This window comes from Panthera leo, chromosome A2, assembly GCF_018350215.1.
Source record: "Panthera leo isolate Ple1 chromosome A2, P.leo_Ple1_pat1.1, whole genome shotgun sequence".
Lineage (NCBI taxonomy): Eukaryota > Metazoa > Chordata > Mammalia > Carnivora > Felidae > Panthera > Panthera leo.
In genome coordinates this window covers 33,479,785-33,497,879 of record NC_056680.1, presented here as the reverse complement: position 1 = coordinate 33,497,879, position 18,095 = coordinate 33,479,785, and the positions used below count along the sequence as shown (strand labels likewise).

At 48.7% G+C, this 18,095-nt stretch overlaps 2 protein-coding genes across 4 annotated transcripts in view; one reads left to right on the top strand and one right to left on the bottom strand.

The window, feature by feature from the left end:
• LRIG1 (leucine rich repeats and immunoglobulin like domains 1) overlaps positions 1-11,886 on the top strand; it is a 114,692-nt gene extending 102,806 nt beyond the window's left edge. The window contains exons 13-19 of the mRNA XM_042929924.1: positions 5,118-5,438; positions 6,738-7,019; positions 7,567-7,986; positions 8,359-8,484; positions 9,090-9,236; positions 9,825-10,109; positions 10,208-11,886. Of these exons, the coding sequence (XP_042785858.1) occupies positions 5,118-5,438; positions 6,738-7,019; positions 7,567-7,986; positions 8,359-8,484; positions 9,090-9,236; positions 9,825-10,109; positions 10,208-10,467 (1,841 nt within the window). The 3' untranslated portion in view covers positions 10,468-11,886. The remainder of the gene's footprint in view (positions 1-5,117; positions 5,439-6,737; positions 7,020-7,566; positions 7,987-8,358; positions 8,485-9,089; positions 9,237-9,824; positions 10,110-10,207) is intronic.
• A 367-nt stretch (positions 11,887-12,253) lies between these two features.
• Positions 12,254-18,095, bottom strand: part of SLC25A26 (solute carrier family 25 member 26) — a 136,817-nt gene continuing 130,975 nt past the window's right edge. For 2 of the 3 annotated variants that reach the window (XM_042929921.1, XM_042929922.1), the window contains 3 exons: positions 17,234-17,307; positions 15,643-15,736; positions 12,254-13,063 (listed from right to left, as the gene is read on the bottom strand). In XM_042929921.1, coding sequence (XP_042785855.1) covers positions 12,992-13,063; positions 15,643-15,736; positions 17,234-17,307 — 240 coding nt within the window. In that variant the 3' untranslated portion in view covers positions 12,254-12,991. The remainder of the gene's footprint in view (positions 13,064-15,642; positions 15,737-17,233; positions 17,308-18,095) is intronic. The other variant, XM_042929923.1, reaches the window with a different exon arrangement.

Genomic DNA, 18,095 nt, shown 5'->3' with positions numbered 1-18,095 from the left:
GGTTTTTTTAACCTAGCAGAATGTGTTACTAGGTATTCATTATTTTTTTTAATGCAATATGACATTGTATGGATATACACGTATTTAGCTGTTCATTAGGTGACGGACATTTCGGTTGTTTGGATTTCTTGGTAATTCTAAATAATTCTGTGAACGTTCATATATAAGTGTTTGTGAATTCTCTTGCATGGTTCTTAGGAATGTCATTGTGGGTCATACAGGAACTGTTCAACTTTTTGAACACTTGCCAGACTGTCTTCATCAGTAGCCGCACCACTGCCTATTCCCAGTAACAGTGAATGAATGCATCCTGCATCTGTATTGAAATCATTTAATTTTAGTAGTTTTTCACTGAATTGCTTAGGATTTTTATATTTGATCGTTATGTTATTTGCAAAAAGACACTTGTACTTCGTCCTTTCCAGTCTCGATAGCTTCTTTGTTTTTTCTTTTTTTCTTGCCTAATTGCCCTGGGTAGAGCCTCCAGTGTTGGCTAGAAGTGGTGAGGGCAGACTTCCTTGTCTTTCCTGATTTGGGCAAAAGCATTCAGTCCTTCACTGTTGGATATGGTATTAGTTGTAAGTTTTCCGTAGATGACCTTTACCTGGTTGAGGAATTCCCCTTCTATTTCTAACTTGTTGTGTATTTCTTTTACGATAGGGTGTTGAATTTTGTCAAATGCTTTTTTCTGCATCTATTGAAGGATAATGTGCCCCCCCCCCCACCTTCATTGATACGGTACATTGATTTTTGGGTGTTAAACCAACCTTGCATTCCTGGGATAAATCCAACTTGGTCGTGGTGTATAATCCTTTTTATAGGTTGTGGGATTTGCTTTGCCAGTATATTGGTAGAAGATTTTTGCATCTGTACTCGGGTGTATAGTTGGGTTTCTGATTTTGTTGTCTGGGAATATTTGACTCATACAGTGCAGTGAGATGTTCACTCATCTATTTTTTGCAAGAATTTCTGAAGGATTAGTGATAATTATTCTTTAAATTTGGGGAAAAATTTGTCAGTGTAGCCATTTGGTCTGGCTTTTTGTTTGTGGGAAGTTTTTAAATTATTAAAAAAAATTTTTTTTTAATGTTTATTTTTGAGAGAGAGAAAGAGAGACAGAGTGCAAACAGGGGAGGGCAGAGAGAGAGAAAGAGAGAGAGAGGGAGACACAGAATCCGAAGCAGGCTCCAGGCTCTGAGCTGTCAGCATAGAGCCCGATGCAGGACTTGAAATCACAAACCATGAGATAATGACCTGAGCCAAAGTCGGATGCTTAACCAACTGAGCCAGCCAGGCACACCAAAATTATCCTATTTCTTTACTTGTTAACGTCTATTCAGATTTTGTTTCTTCTTGAGTCAGTGTTGGTAATTTTTCTTTTTTAGAATTTGTGCATCTATCAGCTTATCTGATTTGTTGCCATACAAATTATTCATAGTATTCCCGTTTGCTGCTGTGAGGTTAGTTGGTAAGTTTTGTTCCTAATTTTAGTATTTGGTGTCTTCTCCCCACCTCCCCATTCTGCTAGTCTACAGATTTTTCAATTTCATTAGTATTTTCAAAGAACTAACTTTTCATTGATTTTTCCCCCCTTTTTTCTCTTATTTCTGCTCTATAATTATTTCTTCTGCTTGGTTTGGGGATAGCTTGTTTTTCCGATTTCTTAATGAGGAAGGTGCGGTTATTAATTTGAGGTCTTCCTTAATGTAGACAGCTCTCCATCTCTCCTATAAGCACTGTTGTAGCTGCAACATTTAAGTTTTTGTATCTATGTTTTCATTTTCACTCATTTCAAAGTATTTTCTAATTTCCTTTATGAGTTCTTCTTTGACTTACAGAAGTTGTTTAATTTTCACAAATTAGACTCCCAGTGTTGCTTTTGATAGTGATTTCTGGCTTCATTCCACTGTCATTGAAGACACTGGGTAGGATTTCTCTTTTTTCATGTACTGAAATTTGTTTTTCAGCATAACATATGGTCTCTGTTCGAGGATATTCCAGGTGTGCTTGAAATTAATGTTTATTCTGCTCTTGTGGGGGTGGAAAATTCTATAGATGTCTGCTAGGTCTATTTGGCTTATAGTGTTATTCAAGTCTTGTACTTTTTTGTTGATCATCTGCCTAGTGGTTCTAACCATCATTGAACACGGAGTATTGAATTCTACAAACTTATTGTTGCACTGTCCATTTCTTCAGTTTTGTTTTTGCTTCATGTTTTGTGGAGCTCTGTTAGGTTCATATATGTTTATGATGTTTATGTCTTCCTGATGGATTGTTTTACATTATAAAAAGTTACTTTGTCTCTAGTAACCATTTCTGTCTTTTTTTTTTTTTTTTAACATTTATTTATTTTTGAGACAGAGAGAGAGAGAGAGAGCGCATGAACAGGGGAGGGTCAGAGAAAGAGGGAGACACAGAATCTGAAACAGGCTCCAGGCTCTGAGCCGTCAGCACAGAGCCCGACGCGGGGCTCAAACCCACGGACCGCAAGATCATGACCTGAGCCGAAGTCGGCCGCTTAACCGACTAAGCCACCCAGGCACCCCACCATTTCTGCCTTAAGGTCTATTTTATCTGACATCAGTGTGGACACTGTAGCTCTCTTGATATATGTGACTTTGAATCTAAAGTGTGTCTCTTAGAGATAGTGAATGGCTCGGTCATGGGTTTTTATCCATTTTGGTAATCCCTGCCTTTTTTGATTTTTTTTTTTAATGGTTCCTGTGGGGATTATAATTAACACCTTAAAACAATCTAGTTCAGATTAATAACTTTAGTAGTATGCAAAATTTTGCTCCTACTAAGCTCCATTTGTGGAACTCCTCCTTTGTGTTACTGTTTTCATATAAATTACATCTTTATGCATTATAAGCCTGATCAACACTTTTTGATTATTGCTCTTTGTAGTTGCCTTCTAAATCAGGAAGAGAAGAATGTTACCAAAATACACTTAGACTGTCCTTGCATACTGACCTGTGTGTTTACTTTTAATGGTGTGTTTTATTTCTTTGTGTGGATTTCAGTTACTGTTGTGTCTTTTCATTTCAGCCTGAAGGATTCCCTTTAGTATTTCTTGTAGGACAGGTCTGGTAGCAGTGATTTCCAGTGGGTGATTTGTCTGTAAATCTGAGAGTGATTTAATTTCTCCCTCACTTGAGAAGGTTAGTTTTGCTGGATACATAATTCTTAGTTGACAGTCTGTTTCAGGACTTTGAGTATGCCTTCCTACTGCCTTCCATGGTTTCTGATGAGAAATCAGCTGTCATGTCATTGAGGATTCCTTCTGTGTGATGAGTTGCAGTTCTTGTGTTTCTTTCAAGATTCATTTGTCTTTGACTTCTGAAAGTGTGACTGAAGCTTCCAGGTGAGGGCTTTGAGTTTATTTGGGTTCTTTGAGCTTCTTGGATGTGTAGATGCCTATTTATCAAGTTTGGAAAGTCTGGGGCTATTATTTCTAGAAATGCCTTGTTTTTGTTTCTTCTCCTTCTTAGATTCCCATTATTTTTATGTTGTTACACTTGACGCTGGCCCACTGGTCTCTGTGAATGTCCATTTTCCTTCATTTTTTTGTTTGTTTGTTTGTTTCTTAGATTGGATGGTCTCAATTTCACCAATTCTGCCTGCTCACGGGCTACTGAGCCCCTCGAGTGAATTTTTCATTTCAGTTATACTTTTAACCTCCAAAATTTACATTTTGTTTACTTCTATAATTTCTAGTTGTTTATTGGTGTTCTTTGGTGGGAAAGTATTCACATACTGTCCTTTAACTTTTTTCGACATGATTTCCTTTCATTCTTTGAACATATTTATAAAGCCACTTTAAGGTCTTTAAAAGTCCAAGATCTGCACTTCCTTCAGTTTCCACTGACTGCTTTTTTTCCTGTTTATCTAGTTTTATAGTTTTTTGTTGGAAACTGAGTCTTTAAAATAATGTGGCAACTCTGGGCATCAGATTCCCTCTCTGTCTTCCCCTTGGTTTGTTGTTGTTCTCTGTGTTACTACAATTTCTGGACAAATACTTTAAAGTCTGTTGGATGCCGCCAGTAACCAGTAGCCCTGGTTAGCTACTACCTGGACAGACAGTCCTTAGATCACTTCAGAAAGTCTCCCATCCTTTGTCCAGCATCCATGTTGTGTGCCGGGGGGTGTGCCACCAATTCCTGTTTGTGCTGATCCCTAATCACAGGTAAGAAATTAGGATCCTCTCAGGCCTTTCTTGGGCAAGCATACGGTGCTGCACATGCATGTGGCCTTTTACGTCCTCAGGAACACGGTAGACCTTTTCAAAGCCCACCATCAACATTTCACGCACTGCTTTTCCTTTTTAGTTTTTCGGCCAGTGTCTTGTTGGCTCCAACTCAAAGTGCTTCGTCGGTGCCTGCTGACTATTTTCATCAAATGGAAGCCCAGGGGGAGGGCTTCCCTGCTCAGCAAACTACATCAGATCCGATCATGCCAGCCCAGAGGATGGGGCTTTTGGGCGGGGGGTGGCGGGGGCTCCAAACCTACTTTGCCCCTCTCAGTGGTTGCTACGCTGTTGGGTTTTAAGGCTAGGGGAGAGAGGGATGGGACTTAAGTTAGAATGCCACAAAGCTCACTTTCCTTCCTGAGATTGAGACGTGTTCTTGAGTCCGTCCTTCATGGGCTGTTACAGCCTTTGGTTATTTTCCAGAATTCTGAAACTGTTGATTACAACCATTTTTGCTAGTGTTCTCCCTACGTTAAAGAAGTGCAGTTTTGGAAGAGCTCTTCTCACATTCTGGAAGTGCTTTCTCCCCATTCCTTTGGAGTAAAGTTTATGGTAAGGTCTGTGCAGTCATGGCGGGTGGTTCCTGTCTGTTAGTGTGTTTTGTGTTAAGGTAAGCAAGTGAAGCCAAGTGTAGTATTCTCGTGGAAACTCCTAAAATCGATGCTTTTGGTACATGAGTAATAGCAGACGCGTTGTAATCAAGGAATGTGGTCACAGAGGTGATCACTGCTCATGGGTTTAGAACTGGATAAAGCCAGATATCCATGGATTTTCCTGGCCTTTACAGTGTGGGAGGCTGTGCAGGGACACTGAAAGATGAGGCCCCCGTGTGTCCTGAGAGCCTTAAATTTGGTTCTTCTCTCCCCAGACGACCTACCAAAGCCACAGATCATCACCCAGCCAGAGCCCACCATGGCCGTGGTCGGCAAGGACATCCGCTTCACGTGCTCGGCAGCCAGCAGCAGCAGCTCCCCGATGACCTTCGCCTGGAAGAAGGACAACGAGGTCCTGGCCAATGCCGACATGGAGAACTTTGCCCACGTGCGCGCGCAGGATGGGGTGGTGATGGAGTACACCACCATCCTGCACCTGCGCCGTGTCACTTTCGGGCACGAGGGCCGCTATCAGTGTGTCATCACCAACCACTTCGGCTCCACCTACTCGCACAAGGCCAGGCTCGTTGTGAATGGTGAGGAAGTGCTCTTTGCCCCGGTGTAAGAGTCCTGCACATCCACACAGGAAGGATGCAGATGGGAGACGCCTAAGCTTCACTGGGATATTACTGTCCAGTCGGCCCCAGAGCATGTTTTATAGATTGAAGTTATTCTCAGTGAATTGTCTGTTTTGGTTTTGGTGACTTTTTTATCCGGTTGCTAAGTGACACGAAGGGCCCCATCCTTGCATTTTTATACATTTGTTCTCTACCACCCATGATGTTTGGCGTCCAGGTTCCAAGCGTATGCCGATTGTGGGGAAGCTCCTGCCCTCTGAGTAGATGGCCACGGAGCCTGTGGACTGCCAGCCCGATAGGATGGCCCTGGGGTGTCTGATGAGGAGTTTTTACTCTGTAACCAGCTTTAGAGCCTATCAAGCTGGCTTTTTTCAGGGCTTATTTCAGGGCTATTGTTGCAGTGAGTTTAGGGCAGAAGAAGAGAAGTTAATAGCTAGAGTAGTTAGGCACCGCCCCCCCAAAGTAACCTGGTAAGCTTTTCCTGATTATTAAGCCTCCAGTTAAAAAGTGCTGGAACCACTGTCTTTAAGCCCTCACAGACCACAGGAAAACACATTCTTTACCCACTGTGGCCTGTTGTCTTGGCTTATTCTGAAGGAGTCTTCTTTATCAAAAACTCAGTGAACTGTTAGACTTTTCCACCAAAGTAACCTCGATGGGAACGGCAGCGATGCTTGGCGTGTGGCTGGATGTTTCCCCGTGTCAGGGAAGTCTTGGCCGAAATAAGCTGGTGTATACTTGAGCTCGCGTGGGTGCAGTACTGTGGCCCCAACACCAAGTCTCCACCACAGGTGTCTTTGGGAGGGACATGCCGTCCTGTCGCTCTGCCCAGGGTGAGGGCATGTCACTCTCCCTGCCGTAATCGTGTCTTGCTGGAGCAGATCATTTGTATTTCCCAGGCTCTGTTCTGGTGCTTAATTAAGGCAGTCATGTGTCAGAACCTAGTATTTACCGAGTGTCCCCGCATCGACAGCCATGTGAGAAACAAAAGGCAAAACGCTTCATGAAGTCTTCATTTGAGGGGACGACAGCCAGGCTCAGGTGAACAAGGGCGGCCCAAGGGAAGGGAGAGGCGGGCAGTTTGGGGAAGCCTGCTGCTCAAAGATGGTGCGAGTGGTTCGAAGCAGACATTGGCACGAAGGGTGCCCAGGGGACATGCAAACACAGAGCAGGAGGTCTTCTTGGCAGAGGGTCGTCCTGGCCTTTGCATCCGGCTTTCCCATGACGCGAGCCTGACCGTACATATGTATTTTGCAGTGTTGCCATCATTCACCAAAATACCCCACGACATCGCCATCCGGACGGGCACGATGGCCCGCCTTGAGTGTGCCGCCACCGGCCACCCCAACCCCCAGATCGCTTGGCAGAAGGACGGAGGCACCGATTTCCCTGCTGCTCGCGAACGACGCATGCACGTCATGCCCGATGACGACGTGTTTTTCATCACGGACGTGAAAATAGATGACATGGGGGTTTATAGCTGCACCGCCCAGAACTCGGCCGGCACCGTTTCAGCCAATGCCACTCTGACAGTCTTAGGTCCGACCGCTCACACGCTGAGTACATAAGTGCACGTGGGTGTGGGTGTGGAAGAGGGGCCTCAAGTGCCAGACACCTAGAGGCCAGGTTCTCCGAGGGTGGAGCCTGCAGTGTGGAGTGGAGTGTGGTGTGCTGGTTCTATTGGTTTCAAATTTTGAGTTGCTTTCTAATATTCTCTTCAAGTGGTTTTGTTTTTTTTCTGTTTTTTTGTTTAAGATCCACAGTGAATTAGAGTAGAGGGCTTTGGTATGGAACATTCTAGAACTGTCCTTACGCTGGCTGGGTGTGGCCTGCTTTAGAAGCAGAAGTGTGGCACAGGGCAGGTGGGGGACAGTAGGGGCTCCTGTGGCTCAAGGTTACTTCCCCTCCTTGTGGGAGCCACCCCCCACAATGGGAAAGATTTAGTTACTCTGGTAGGTCTTCTGAAAAGCTTGCCAGTCTGATAACGATCTCATAGGGCATTTCATTGACATGCTGGACTGTTCTTTGCCCAGAAGACAAGGCAGGCCCGTAGAATAACCGGAAGGCTTCCTCTAACTTCCTGCAGAAACCCCGTCCTTGGTGGTGCCTCTGGAAGACCGTGTGGTGTCCATGGGAGAAACGGTGGCTCTCCAGTGCAAGGCGACCGGGAGCCCTGCGCCCCGCATCACCTGGTTCAAGGGGAACCGCCCTCTGAGCCTCACCGAACGCCACCACTTCACCCCCGGCAACCAGCTGCTGGTGGTTCAGAACGTGGTGGTGGAGGACGCGGGCCAGTACACCTGCGAGATGTCCAATGCACTGGGCACGGAGCGCGCCCACAGCCAGCTGAGCATCTTGCCCACTCCTGGCTGCAGGAAGGATGGGACCACCGTGGGCATCTTCACCATCGCTGTGGTGTGCAGTATTGTCCTGACGTCCCTGGTCTGGGTGTGCATCATCTACCAGACCAGGAAGAAGAGTGAGGAATACAGTGTCACCAACACAGGTTAGCCACTGCTGACTGAGTTTATTTTCAGGGCAGGAGAAAAGCAGGGATCGCTGTGGAGGAGGCCGGGTCCAGAGGCGCCCCATTGCATGGTGGCCATGTGGTGGCTTGTTGCTGCAGTGACCTGATGGTGTTGTGGTTCTCTTGGCATCATTGCTCTCTCTGGTGGCCTCAGGCCTCCGATTGCCACACTGTTTTTACACCCAGGTGGAAAGGAAGGCTAAGCTGGGCCCTGCAGACAGTCTCTCTGCACAGCCTGGGCGGCTGCTGGTGGCCGTGCTGTGTCTGGGCTTGATACTGAACAAGCGTTTCATTCCTTATCACCACGAAGGATTGGGACACCTAGTATCTGACTGTCCTGTCTCCTCGCAGATGAAACCATTGTGCCACCAGATGTTCCAAGCTACCTGTCTTCTCAGGGGACTCTTTCTGACCGACAGGAAACTGTGATCAGGACTGAGGGTGGCCATCAGGCCAACGGGCACATCGAGAGCAACGGTAAGGACTCCAAGCCTGATGTGATCTTGTCCTCAGGAGCTGGAGGTGGCCTCTGGCCCCTTCCCGGGGCAGGTGTGTGGCCTTAGGTTGAGCACAGCTGACCTAGAAGGCTGGCAGACTCCAGCCTTCTGTTAAATCTTTGTTGGCTCTTCCCTGTGCAAGTTTTGCAGGGTTTTAAAAGTCCAGACCGCAGGAGGTTGCTTTAGAAGGGGCTCAGGATCTCCTAGTCGGGATAGGGTAGGATTGAAAGAAGAGGTCCAACAGGACATTACAGGGCCTGAAACCAACCCATAGGGGAAGGGCCCAGGCCTGCACTGTAGTCCGGTCCCTGCTACTAGAATGCTCTGCCAGGCGAGCCTCCTCCACAGGGGAGACTGTTGGGGACAAGTTTATTCTTAGAATTGCTTACCACCATGGCTCTGCACACTGGAAGGCCTGACTGCTGGGAAGCCTGTTACAAAATGTTTCTTGCTGGTCTGCCCAGGCACCTACCTCTGTCAACAACATTGTAAGAAGGACTATTCTGGTAGCCTTGCCCATTGTTCTCCTAAAGCTGACTGTGAAAAGGTAAGTCCGGCATTTCTAACTGTGGGAATCTACTACAGGTGTGTGTCCAAGAGACACAAGCCTCTTTTCAGAGGTGGACACTCATGGCATGACGTGCAGGCAGCCCAAGCCCTGTGCTGGTTATAACAAGGAGCCCTGGGCCGTGACTGAGAAAGCCCAGCGGAGACCTGGCCCACAGAAGATGGGTAAGAGATGCTTTTATCCGGAATAGTCTTTGGTTCTTAAAATTTGGGTTGACTTGTTCATTAAATGAAAGGGAAAGAGGAATTAATGGTCTTAGAATTTGGTATTCAGTGTGTAAACAGGAAGCTGTGGTCTGGCTCTCATAATTCTAGAGTAGGAGGTGTCTTACATCAATCTGTGGTATGGTGATCCTGGGCTTGAAGTTTCCAGATTTACGAGCAATTTAAGTAAAGGGCATGGCCCAAATTGAAGAACCTTTTCACCAGGGTATTTCTGATCAAGGTGCCTCCTGCCCCTACATGGTATGTCATTCCATGGGGTTTCTTTCTCTGAGCAGAACAGTAGGGCCACTCGCTCTGATACAGAAATTAATCTGAAATGTTGAAACGTGGAGGACCCCACTCTTCGTTAATGGCTTCCTGTTTGCCCAGTCCTTTTTCTGTGACCATAATTGGGAGAGAGGGGACTTCCACAGCGTTGGTCTATGCAGGGCTGCAGCCTCACAGCAGGGGACTTCAGCTCCCTCTCCTGTGTGGGGACACACACTTCTGTGGCCATGGCTCTAACCCGGCTCTGGCTTGGCCCTGCAGAGCACAGCGGCCCGGTTGTGTGCGGTGACTACACCACTGACCCGGACAGCAGTTGCAAGGAACAGGCATCCCGTCCTCAGCCTGTGCCCAGAGACCATACACAGGCAGGTACACTAAGCAGCCCGGAGCCCAGTCAGAGTGACCGAGAACATTCTCTGCACCATCTGACCGGTGGGACTGTTGACGGGTCCCGCGCCGACTGCAGGGGGTCCCTCTACCCCAGTAACCATGACAGAATGCCAGCCTCCTTGAAGAAAAAGCCCACAGCACCTCTGGATGGAAAAGGTAGATGTTCAGTGTCTTCCAGGGAGTTCCCGGCAGGTGGGTGGGGGCAGGGCAGCAGCCAGACTGGAGGCTCTGACGTGTCCTCTCCTTTCTCACAGGGGCCTCTTCTTGGACTTTAGCAAGGTTGTGTGAGTCAGACTCCGTGGACCTCCAGCCTCCCTTGACATTAACTCCAGGCAGTCCTGAGCTCACAGAAGCCTCCTCGGGCTGTCACGACATCCCCGGCGAAGGCCAGCACTTGCTTCTTTACAATGGACACCTCCCCAAAGCATGTGACTCCAGTCCCGAGTACCCACCACTGATAGGACAGCCACCCGGGAAACGGGGCGTGCCCCTGCTCTTTGCACCGAAAATCTAGGCTTTGTCTACCTCAGCTCTTGTGTCCGTCTCTACAGGAAAGAGGTAGGAGAGGCTGTGAGGAAGCTTGGGTTCAAGCGTCACTGATGTGTACATAGGTTTTAAACTTCCATGTGGAGTATCCGTAGTTTAAAGGACTTGCAGCCACAGCACAGAACTGCCAGAGGCTGTTGTGTACAAAACAGAAAAGTATTTGATACCATTGTACATAAGAGTTTTCAGAGATTTCATATATATTATATATCTTTTGCAGAGGCTATTTTAATCTTTAGTGCATGGTTAACAAAGAAATCATACAATTTTGACAATATTATTTTTCCTATCAGGTTGCTGTTTAATTTGGGGAGGGGGGATGGTTCTGGTGCCTTAATGCATGGATGGAATTTCTAGAAGCTAAAAACCACATTTGCTCCCAGGAGTTTCTGGTGGGTGGGAAGGATGGAAAGTCCTTGGATTCGTATTGCACTTCACAGGACAGACCCCCTAGCCTGCTTTCCCGCCACAGCCGTCATCTGCGTGGGAATGAACTTCCTGTCAGTATTGCTCCTGTGTGGAGGCTGTTGGAGCTCACCCTCCCTGCAGAGTCCCAAGATGCCTGCGTCACGTACCTTTGCCATATGTGTTTTCTTGTAAGTTCCTCGCCAAGCAGAAGGGGGGGTGAACCCACCACAAGCGTTTGTTCCAAACAACTGAGCACTGCCTTTCTTCCTTCCGTGAGAAAAGCAAATGTGGTGGTTGTATCACTCAATTGTCATTTGAGGCTTTTTAATAAGCTAGAGGCTGCTGGTGTTGGTACCTGTGGATTTTTTCAATAGTGCTGTTTTAGTTCTGCCAATATCCTTAATACTGTGTTGACCGCGGGGGAGGAAAAGGATCGAGTCCTTACTTTCAGGGCTAGCTTCTCTCTACTGAGGATCCGGGGCATGTCTGTCCACACCCTTCCCTCCCATAGCCGACCCGGGCTGGGACTGTACGAGGTTAGGCCCCGCACCTGGGTATACTTGCACTTTTGAGACCCGAAGCTAACCATCTTGTGAGTGCCAATGTGTAGTTCAGGAAAACTGACATTGAAACAAGGTCCTTAAGATCTCGGAAAGCAAGTTCCTTTAGCGAAAAAGCTGAAGGGAGAGATTGACAAAAGGGTTGTTAAATTTCACTGTCTGATGTCATCACTGTTGCAAAAGGTAAGCACATTTAGAATTGTGTTCTCAACCGTCAACTGATTCATGTTACTTCCACAAAATATGTGAATTTGCTGCTTCTGAGAGGCAATGTGAAAGAGGAAGTATTACTTTTATGTACAAAGTTATTTATTTATAGAAATTTTGGTACAGTGTACATTGAAAAACATGTAAAATATTGAAGTGTCTAACAAACGGTGTTGCAGTGTCTTTAATAAAGGTTCATTTATAAACGTTCATTGGGTGGCTGGGGTCATTTGTCTAGTGACATTGTAAGCAGTATGTTCCATTCCAGAAACTCACAAACCAAATGCACTTATTCTGCCTTTAATTATCTTTTTTTTTTCCCCAGAAAGGGGGAAATTTTTTTATGCGAAGCAAAATCCTATACGTTAGCCCCAGGGAGGATACACCACCACTAGATTCCTGAGATTTCTCTCTGAATTTTTCTAACACCTGGAGCTTATTAGTCAAGCTCTGAAATGGTGACCTCCCCTTCTAACTGCAGACAATAAACCTTCCCGATTAGGAACGAAGAAACCCTGCTCTGTTCCCCAGCCAGCCCAGGCCCCTGGGCGGGGGGGGGGGGGGGGGGGGGGGGAGGGTCTCATGAGGAGCGGGGGGGGGGGGCTCAGCACCCTCCTCGGATGCACCGGGCCCACCTCGTCCCTGGAGCTGCAACTACCGGCTTGCTTTCACACACACCACGCCGGCCGGTGGATCCTTCTCTGTAAAATAATACAACTGTGTGTTTTCGGGGGAAATCTGAGGGTAATTAAGAGCAGCAGCCCAGTTGCCTAATAGAATGCCGGCTATGCACCTGCAGTTCATGCTTTTTAAACAAAGCCCTAAGCTCTCACAATAGAGAGAAACCCACCCACGTGCACTTCTCGTGAGTCTCCTTCCTGTTCCCGGTCTAGCCATCCTTTCGGAAGGAGAACCCTCTCTGCCTTCCGCTGCGTCCACTGGCAGGTGGCAGGAAATGCAAGATCAGATACAGATCAAATGACGGCTCTGAGCAGCCTGGACTCGGCATCACCAAACTTATTTATTAACGGGTTCTGAGAAAATGGTCGCAAGTACCGCTGTGGACACGGTCCTCTTGGCGCTCTGGCAGACAGGCGGCAGTCGGCGTTCCAGCCAGCCTGGAGCAGGCAAGACATCCTCAAGGTCCTATCCTCACACACAGGGGCGCGGTGCGGGCGATTCAGATGGGCAAGCAGCTGCTCGCCGGAAGGGAGCCCGTGCGCACAGCAGCCCCCTTTCTGGACAGAGGTGCATGTGGGGCCGTCCTGGATTCAGGGGCTCCCTCTGCCAAGTTCCAATAACAAGCTGCGGGTTTGGTCATAAGCACCAAGAAAGATGAAGCCTCCCAGACTGATGGCTGCCGTTCGAGGGAAGACACCTGCAAATAATCTAGGGAAGGGAAAAAGCAGGAAAGATTTTTTTTTAAATTGGTGTGTGTTAGAAAGGTTAAATTCCAACACCCACAGCTTGCTCAACTCAACACACCATGATCATTAAACCCCACACAGCACTTAAAACGTGTGCTTTTTCCTTTCAGAATGGCACTAAATTACATTCCCAAGTAGACTTGTTGAAGTCTGGGCCCAGCTGTTTGCTGGCTAACGTGGCTCAGTACCAAACAGCTTATTTGGGAGCCTCGCAATTAGGTCCAGTAATTAGCCAAGAAACAAGAACTCTGTCCCCACAGCAGTCCTGCGGAAAACTTCCAGACTGGCTCTTTGAGAGATGGAGGAACAGACTTTTGTAAAGGAGTCAAAGGCCTGACTCCTCGGGTGGGCACGGCCAGCCACAGCTATGGAAGGCGGGCTCGGGTGTTGGAGATCTTCCCCACGACTCTGCCCGCCCCCCTCCCAGTGACTCAGTTGCATTTGGTCCTTAGAGGCCCACGGATGTGACACCAAAACAGGGAGGCCAATCTCCATGGAGTCCCTATTTGTCTTTTCCTCTGAGGAAGGACAAGAAAGGTGAACGGGCTAGGCAGAGTGCACGTCCCCCAGGTTCTGTCCCCACGCACACGAGGCCAGTCGATGGCACGACTTTGGAACAAAGAAAGGCCAAGTCAAAGAATGTTACTGGGGGTGCAAACTGGAGTTCACTCTTTAAGAGCCATCCTGTAGCTGTGCCCAGGTAACTGTTCAGAGGTGTGCATCTTGGCATTGCTGGTACCAGAGAAACTGCAGACCCCCGCTGGTTACACAAATTCTGGTGCCATGTCCACACGGGGGGGACACTACGCAGCCAGTAAAAATGAGGTAGGCCCCGGGATCCACGACCGAAAATCCAACAGGTTCTGACAAAAGTCCCAAAGCTGTGTGTGTCATCTGATTCTGCGGCAGGGATGGGCCCTAAACTCTCTCCGGAGGGCAGGAGTAGAGGAGACAACCCCTATCTTTCTCGAATGACAGTCTTCTTACCAAAAGCATTTACTTTTGTAAGCAGAAAAAATCAGAACTAGTGGACTTCTAGTGAGAAGACTTTGGCTCAGGCCCAGGTCAGGGCCCAAACATACAGGTCAGGCTATGTGAAAAGGACATAACCTTTTAAACAGGAAAAAATGTCCGCAATGGTGGACAATGGTGACTGGCCAAGACGGTGGACAGGAGACAAAGCCCCCACCGCCTGGTTTCTGCACACCTGCTGGGAGAGGTCAGCTGGCCTGCCCTCTGAATGGCGTGCTTAGCACTTCTGAGGAAAATGGGACTGAGCATTAGGGGGCCCTTACTTTTGTTAGCTGAGTAAGGATTTAAATCATGAAGTAAAATCCCACAGATGAAATGAGAACCTCTTCTCTAGAAGTAACCATGAAAACCATACAAGGAAAAAAGTTGTCTGCCTCAGCATGATGCAGATCGTTCTTGCAGAAGGTGGTAGGTGAAGACAAAACTCCTCCATTACCACACGGAGGCCACTGGGACCTTGTGGCCCCAAACAGGGATTACTCCTGGCGCCCCGCCTACAAAGAGAAGGGTGCCGGGAGGGAGGTCAGCAGAAGCTGAGATATGAGACCACTTAGGCCACGATATCCTCCCTCACGATCTGACTTCTGAAACCCGTGTCTTGGTGCAGCTTTTGCTGCTAATGAACTCAGCTGCTTCTGGCAAGAGGCAGATGGAAGCAGTTTATGGTCTCACCAGATGACAATTGAATCCATTAACATAATTATAGCCTTAAAGCCGAGTAATTTGTACAGTGAGCGCCCCAACCAGACGAGGAGGCAGAGACTTGAGTGGAGTGCGGCTGTGTTCTGGGGACCACAGATCAAACGAGGTAACAAACGTACTGGGCAGAGCACGGGGCTCGGAGGGGGTGCACACGGGGCAGCAGCGGTTAAGACATATAGGGCACAGTCAGGAAACACAAAAAGCCGGCTGCTTAACAGGACGAGTACGAATGAACGATGTGGCACAAACGGGCGTCCCGTCTGCTTTCCGGCTGTTGGACTGAATGAGCATGTGGTGTTTTTATTTTGGAGAAACCAGTTTGCCCTAGAGCCTATATTCCAAGTCTGTGCCAGAACACAGCCTTCCCCTGTGTGAACCGACACAGAGATCAAAAAGCACCCCCACTTCACCCTGAGAGGCCAGCAGGGCCTCACGGCCGCCAGGGAAGCTACCTGCCAGGATCCAGAACACTCAGGAACGCAGCAGGTGTGTTCAGAGGCAGCAGGATGGGCCCGCAGGGCTGTGTCGGAGCCGGACAGAAGAGGCAGGCCGAGACCCTGTCGGGGCTGAGGACGCCCAGGGCCGCTGGGAGGGCAGCCACCCACGTGGGCAGGGATTTGCTTTGTTTGCTTTCAGCCAAAATCTTTTGTCTAATTATTCGTTGCCTTTTATCGTCTTACTAGGAAGCTAATAAAACTATCACTTCTTAAATGACGAGCGTGGCTGCTTGAAACGGGCTGCCAAGGACCACAGTGTGTATGCTAATGAGAGCCCAAGGCTTAAGAAGTAAGCAAAATTCCCAATTACCTTTCCAGGGCCCCGGAAAGGAAGGCTCGCGACACTCATCCTCTGCCGGAATTCTGGCGCTGCCGGGTCACATGACAGCAAGTAGACACCAGCACTGGGACAGGGAGGGATTCGTTTCAGTCATCTGCTCAAGGGAGCTCCTGCCTCTCAGGCTCCCAGTGGCCAGGGTTTTGCCAACCACACCACACCCACATGTCACCGCTTTCTCAAGAAAGGCGGACGCACCTGCAGCTCGATACCAACTCCACAGAGCAGAGGTGTGACCAGCGGTTGCCACAGAATCCAGTGTGAGCCACACGGGAAACAAAGCGGGGCAGTGAAATTGAGCACCGTGACTTTAGATTCAACAGAGCCATTGCGAGCACCATCTCTGTGTGGCCCACAACTACCTGGAACCCTGAGAATCTTTCACCCGCTAACTGAAAGGCTGCTCCAGAGCTTTCTCCTCCCACGCCACTTGGGTGCCCGCGTGAGATGTGTGTCGGGACCGGCGTGTCTGCGCCGCGAGCAATCGCGTTCTCCCCTCCTCACGCCACGTTAGCTGTAAACGGCCGGCCTGTGGCGCACAAGCCACCGCTCTGCCATGCCCTTGGTCGCACTCAAGCGTTCCTTTCTGGTAAACCCAGTCCTCCTCTCAGAACCCGGAAGTCTGTCAGGCAACCAGCATCGGTCCCTCAGGACCGCCGCATACAAAAAACCACCCAACAGGACCTACTTTTGCAACTAACGGTTGCAAATTTTGAAGAGAATGGGGCCGTTCTGCAAAAACCTTACCTGGGGCCTGACCTATGTGCCCCACGTTCCCCAACTATCAACTAGCCGAAAGAAAAGCCTGTCAAATGCACATAACACGGCGATCCAATCGAGTCACCCACACGGCACTGGCACTACGATGAGGAGGTGGCGCTGCCACAGATGGGCTGTCCCCACTGGCCACACCCTGTCAACAGGCTCACTCCTGGCCCTGCAAGAGGCGGCCGCAAGCTGTGCTCTCTCAGGAAAACCCCTCGTAGGTCATTCCAAAGAGAACATGGTAATTTCACAGACTGTATGGATCCCAACGTTTAGACATGTTTACAGACTGCAAAAGCAAGGTGAAAGCAAGCTTTGCAAGGGAAGCATCTTAGGACGTGATGCTTGCAGGGTGAGGCGCTGAGGGGAAAAGAGAGAGGGTTGCAAGTGACGAGCCACACACTGGGGCACTGAAAGTAATTTGTGACTGACGGCAGCTAAAAGTAGCCCCAACCCCAACTGCTTTCTTCTAAATGTTACGCTGGCTCACGTGCATTCCTGCATCACCTAACTGAGCCCGTCTGCTCAGAGCTGCAGCCCAGAACCGAGAGGGGGCCGAGCCTGCCGAGGCGCTCCAGTATCAAGAAAGCCAAGGCCGCCAATCACTTGCTAGATGCCGCATCGACTCAAGGGCGCACTGTCATCTCACTCAGGCACCATCAAACGGGTTTTGTGCAATGTGAACAGAGACCCAACCAGGACGGGCAGAAGGACGCAAAGCTGTTCCTGCTCAGGCTAAAAGGAGGAAGAGCTGGGAAGAGACGTAGGAAGGCAGTCGAACATTCCATCTTGCACTTACCCCGCCAGCCCCTGTGTCCGCCAGACCCCGTGCAGGGCAGAGAGCACATTCCCACTAGCGGTGCTGGAACCAACCTGCACGACAGGACAACAGACAGGCCATTATCGTATGAAATCCCCCAAATGATGTCCTCAGATGCCTGGCCCCCAACCAGTGTCTTCTAGGACAGTTTGAAGTAGACTGGGGAGCTTCTCTGCAGTCAGGACCCCAGGACCTCACCAGACCAGAAGCCCCTCCATTCAAGCCCACAGGTAGGCACTGACTGACAGGAAGCTGCATTTCTAGGTTGGAGCCAGGCCTCATCTAGATAACTCACCAACAACTGTTTGACAGGAAAAAGACAGAAAGCAACAGTAACTGATCTGAGAAGAGAGGGGACTATCAGTATAAGTGGCCCAATTATGAACTTATCGGAGCAGCTAACGACCACATTTAACGAAGAGTACTAGCAAGTTCAATTTAAAACAGGACCGATACTCAGGTTTGGCCTTGTCAACCTCCATATTAGATTTCTGCCCTTATGGCTGCACTTTGCCCTAAGGGTATGTGTGCCTCTTTCTTTTCTATTGTTTGGCCCCAGATAGGTTATGTGCATGGCATTCCATGAACCTCGGTCCAGACTCTTTCTAACAATGTTTCTTTTCAATGAAAACTTTTCAAACAATTCTGACAACTGTCCTGATTCAGACGGTTAAGGCCAAGCATCATCTGAGTTCAGAGCCTCTAGCTTACCTGCGGCATTGGCGTGAAGCCAGTCAACTCTGGGAGCCTCAGGTCTGTCGCCCATAAAAACAGAGGTCACTGGAAAGCAGTATTACCAGGCAGAGGCCCAGCTCTGATGCTTCTCACAGAACATCAGTGA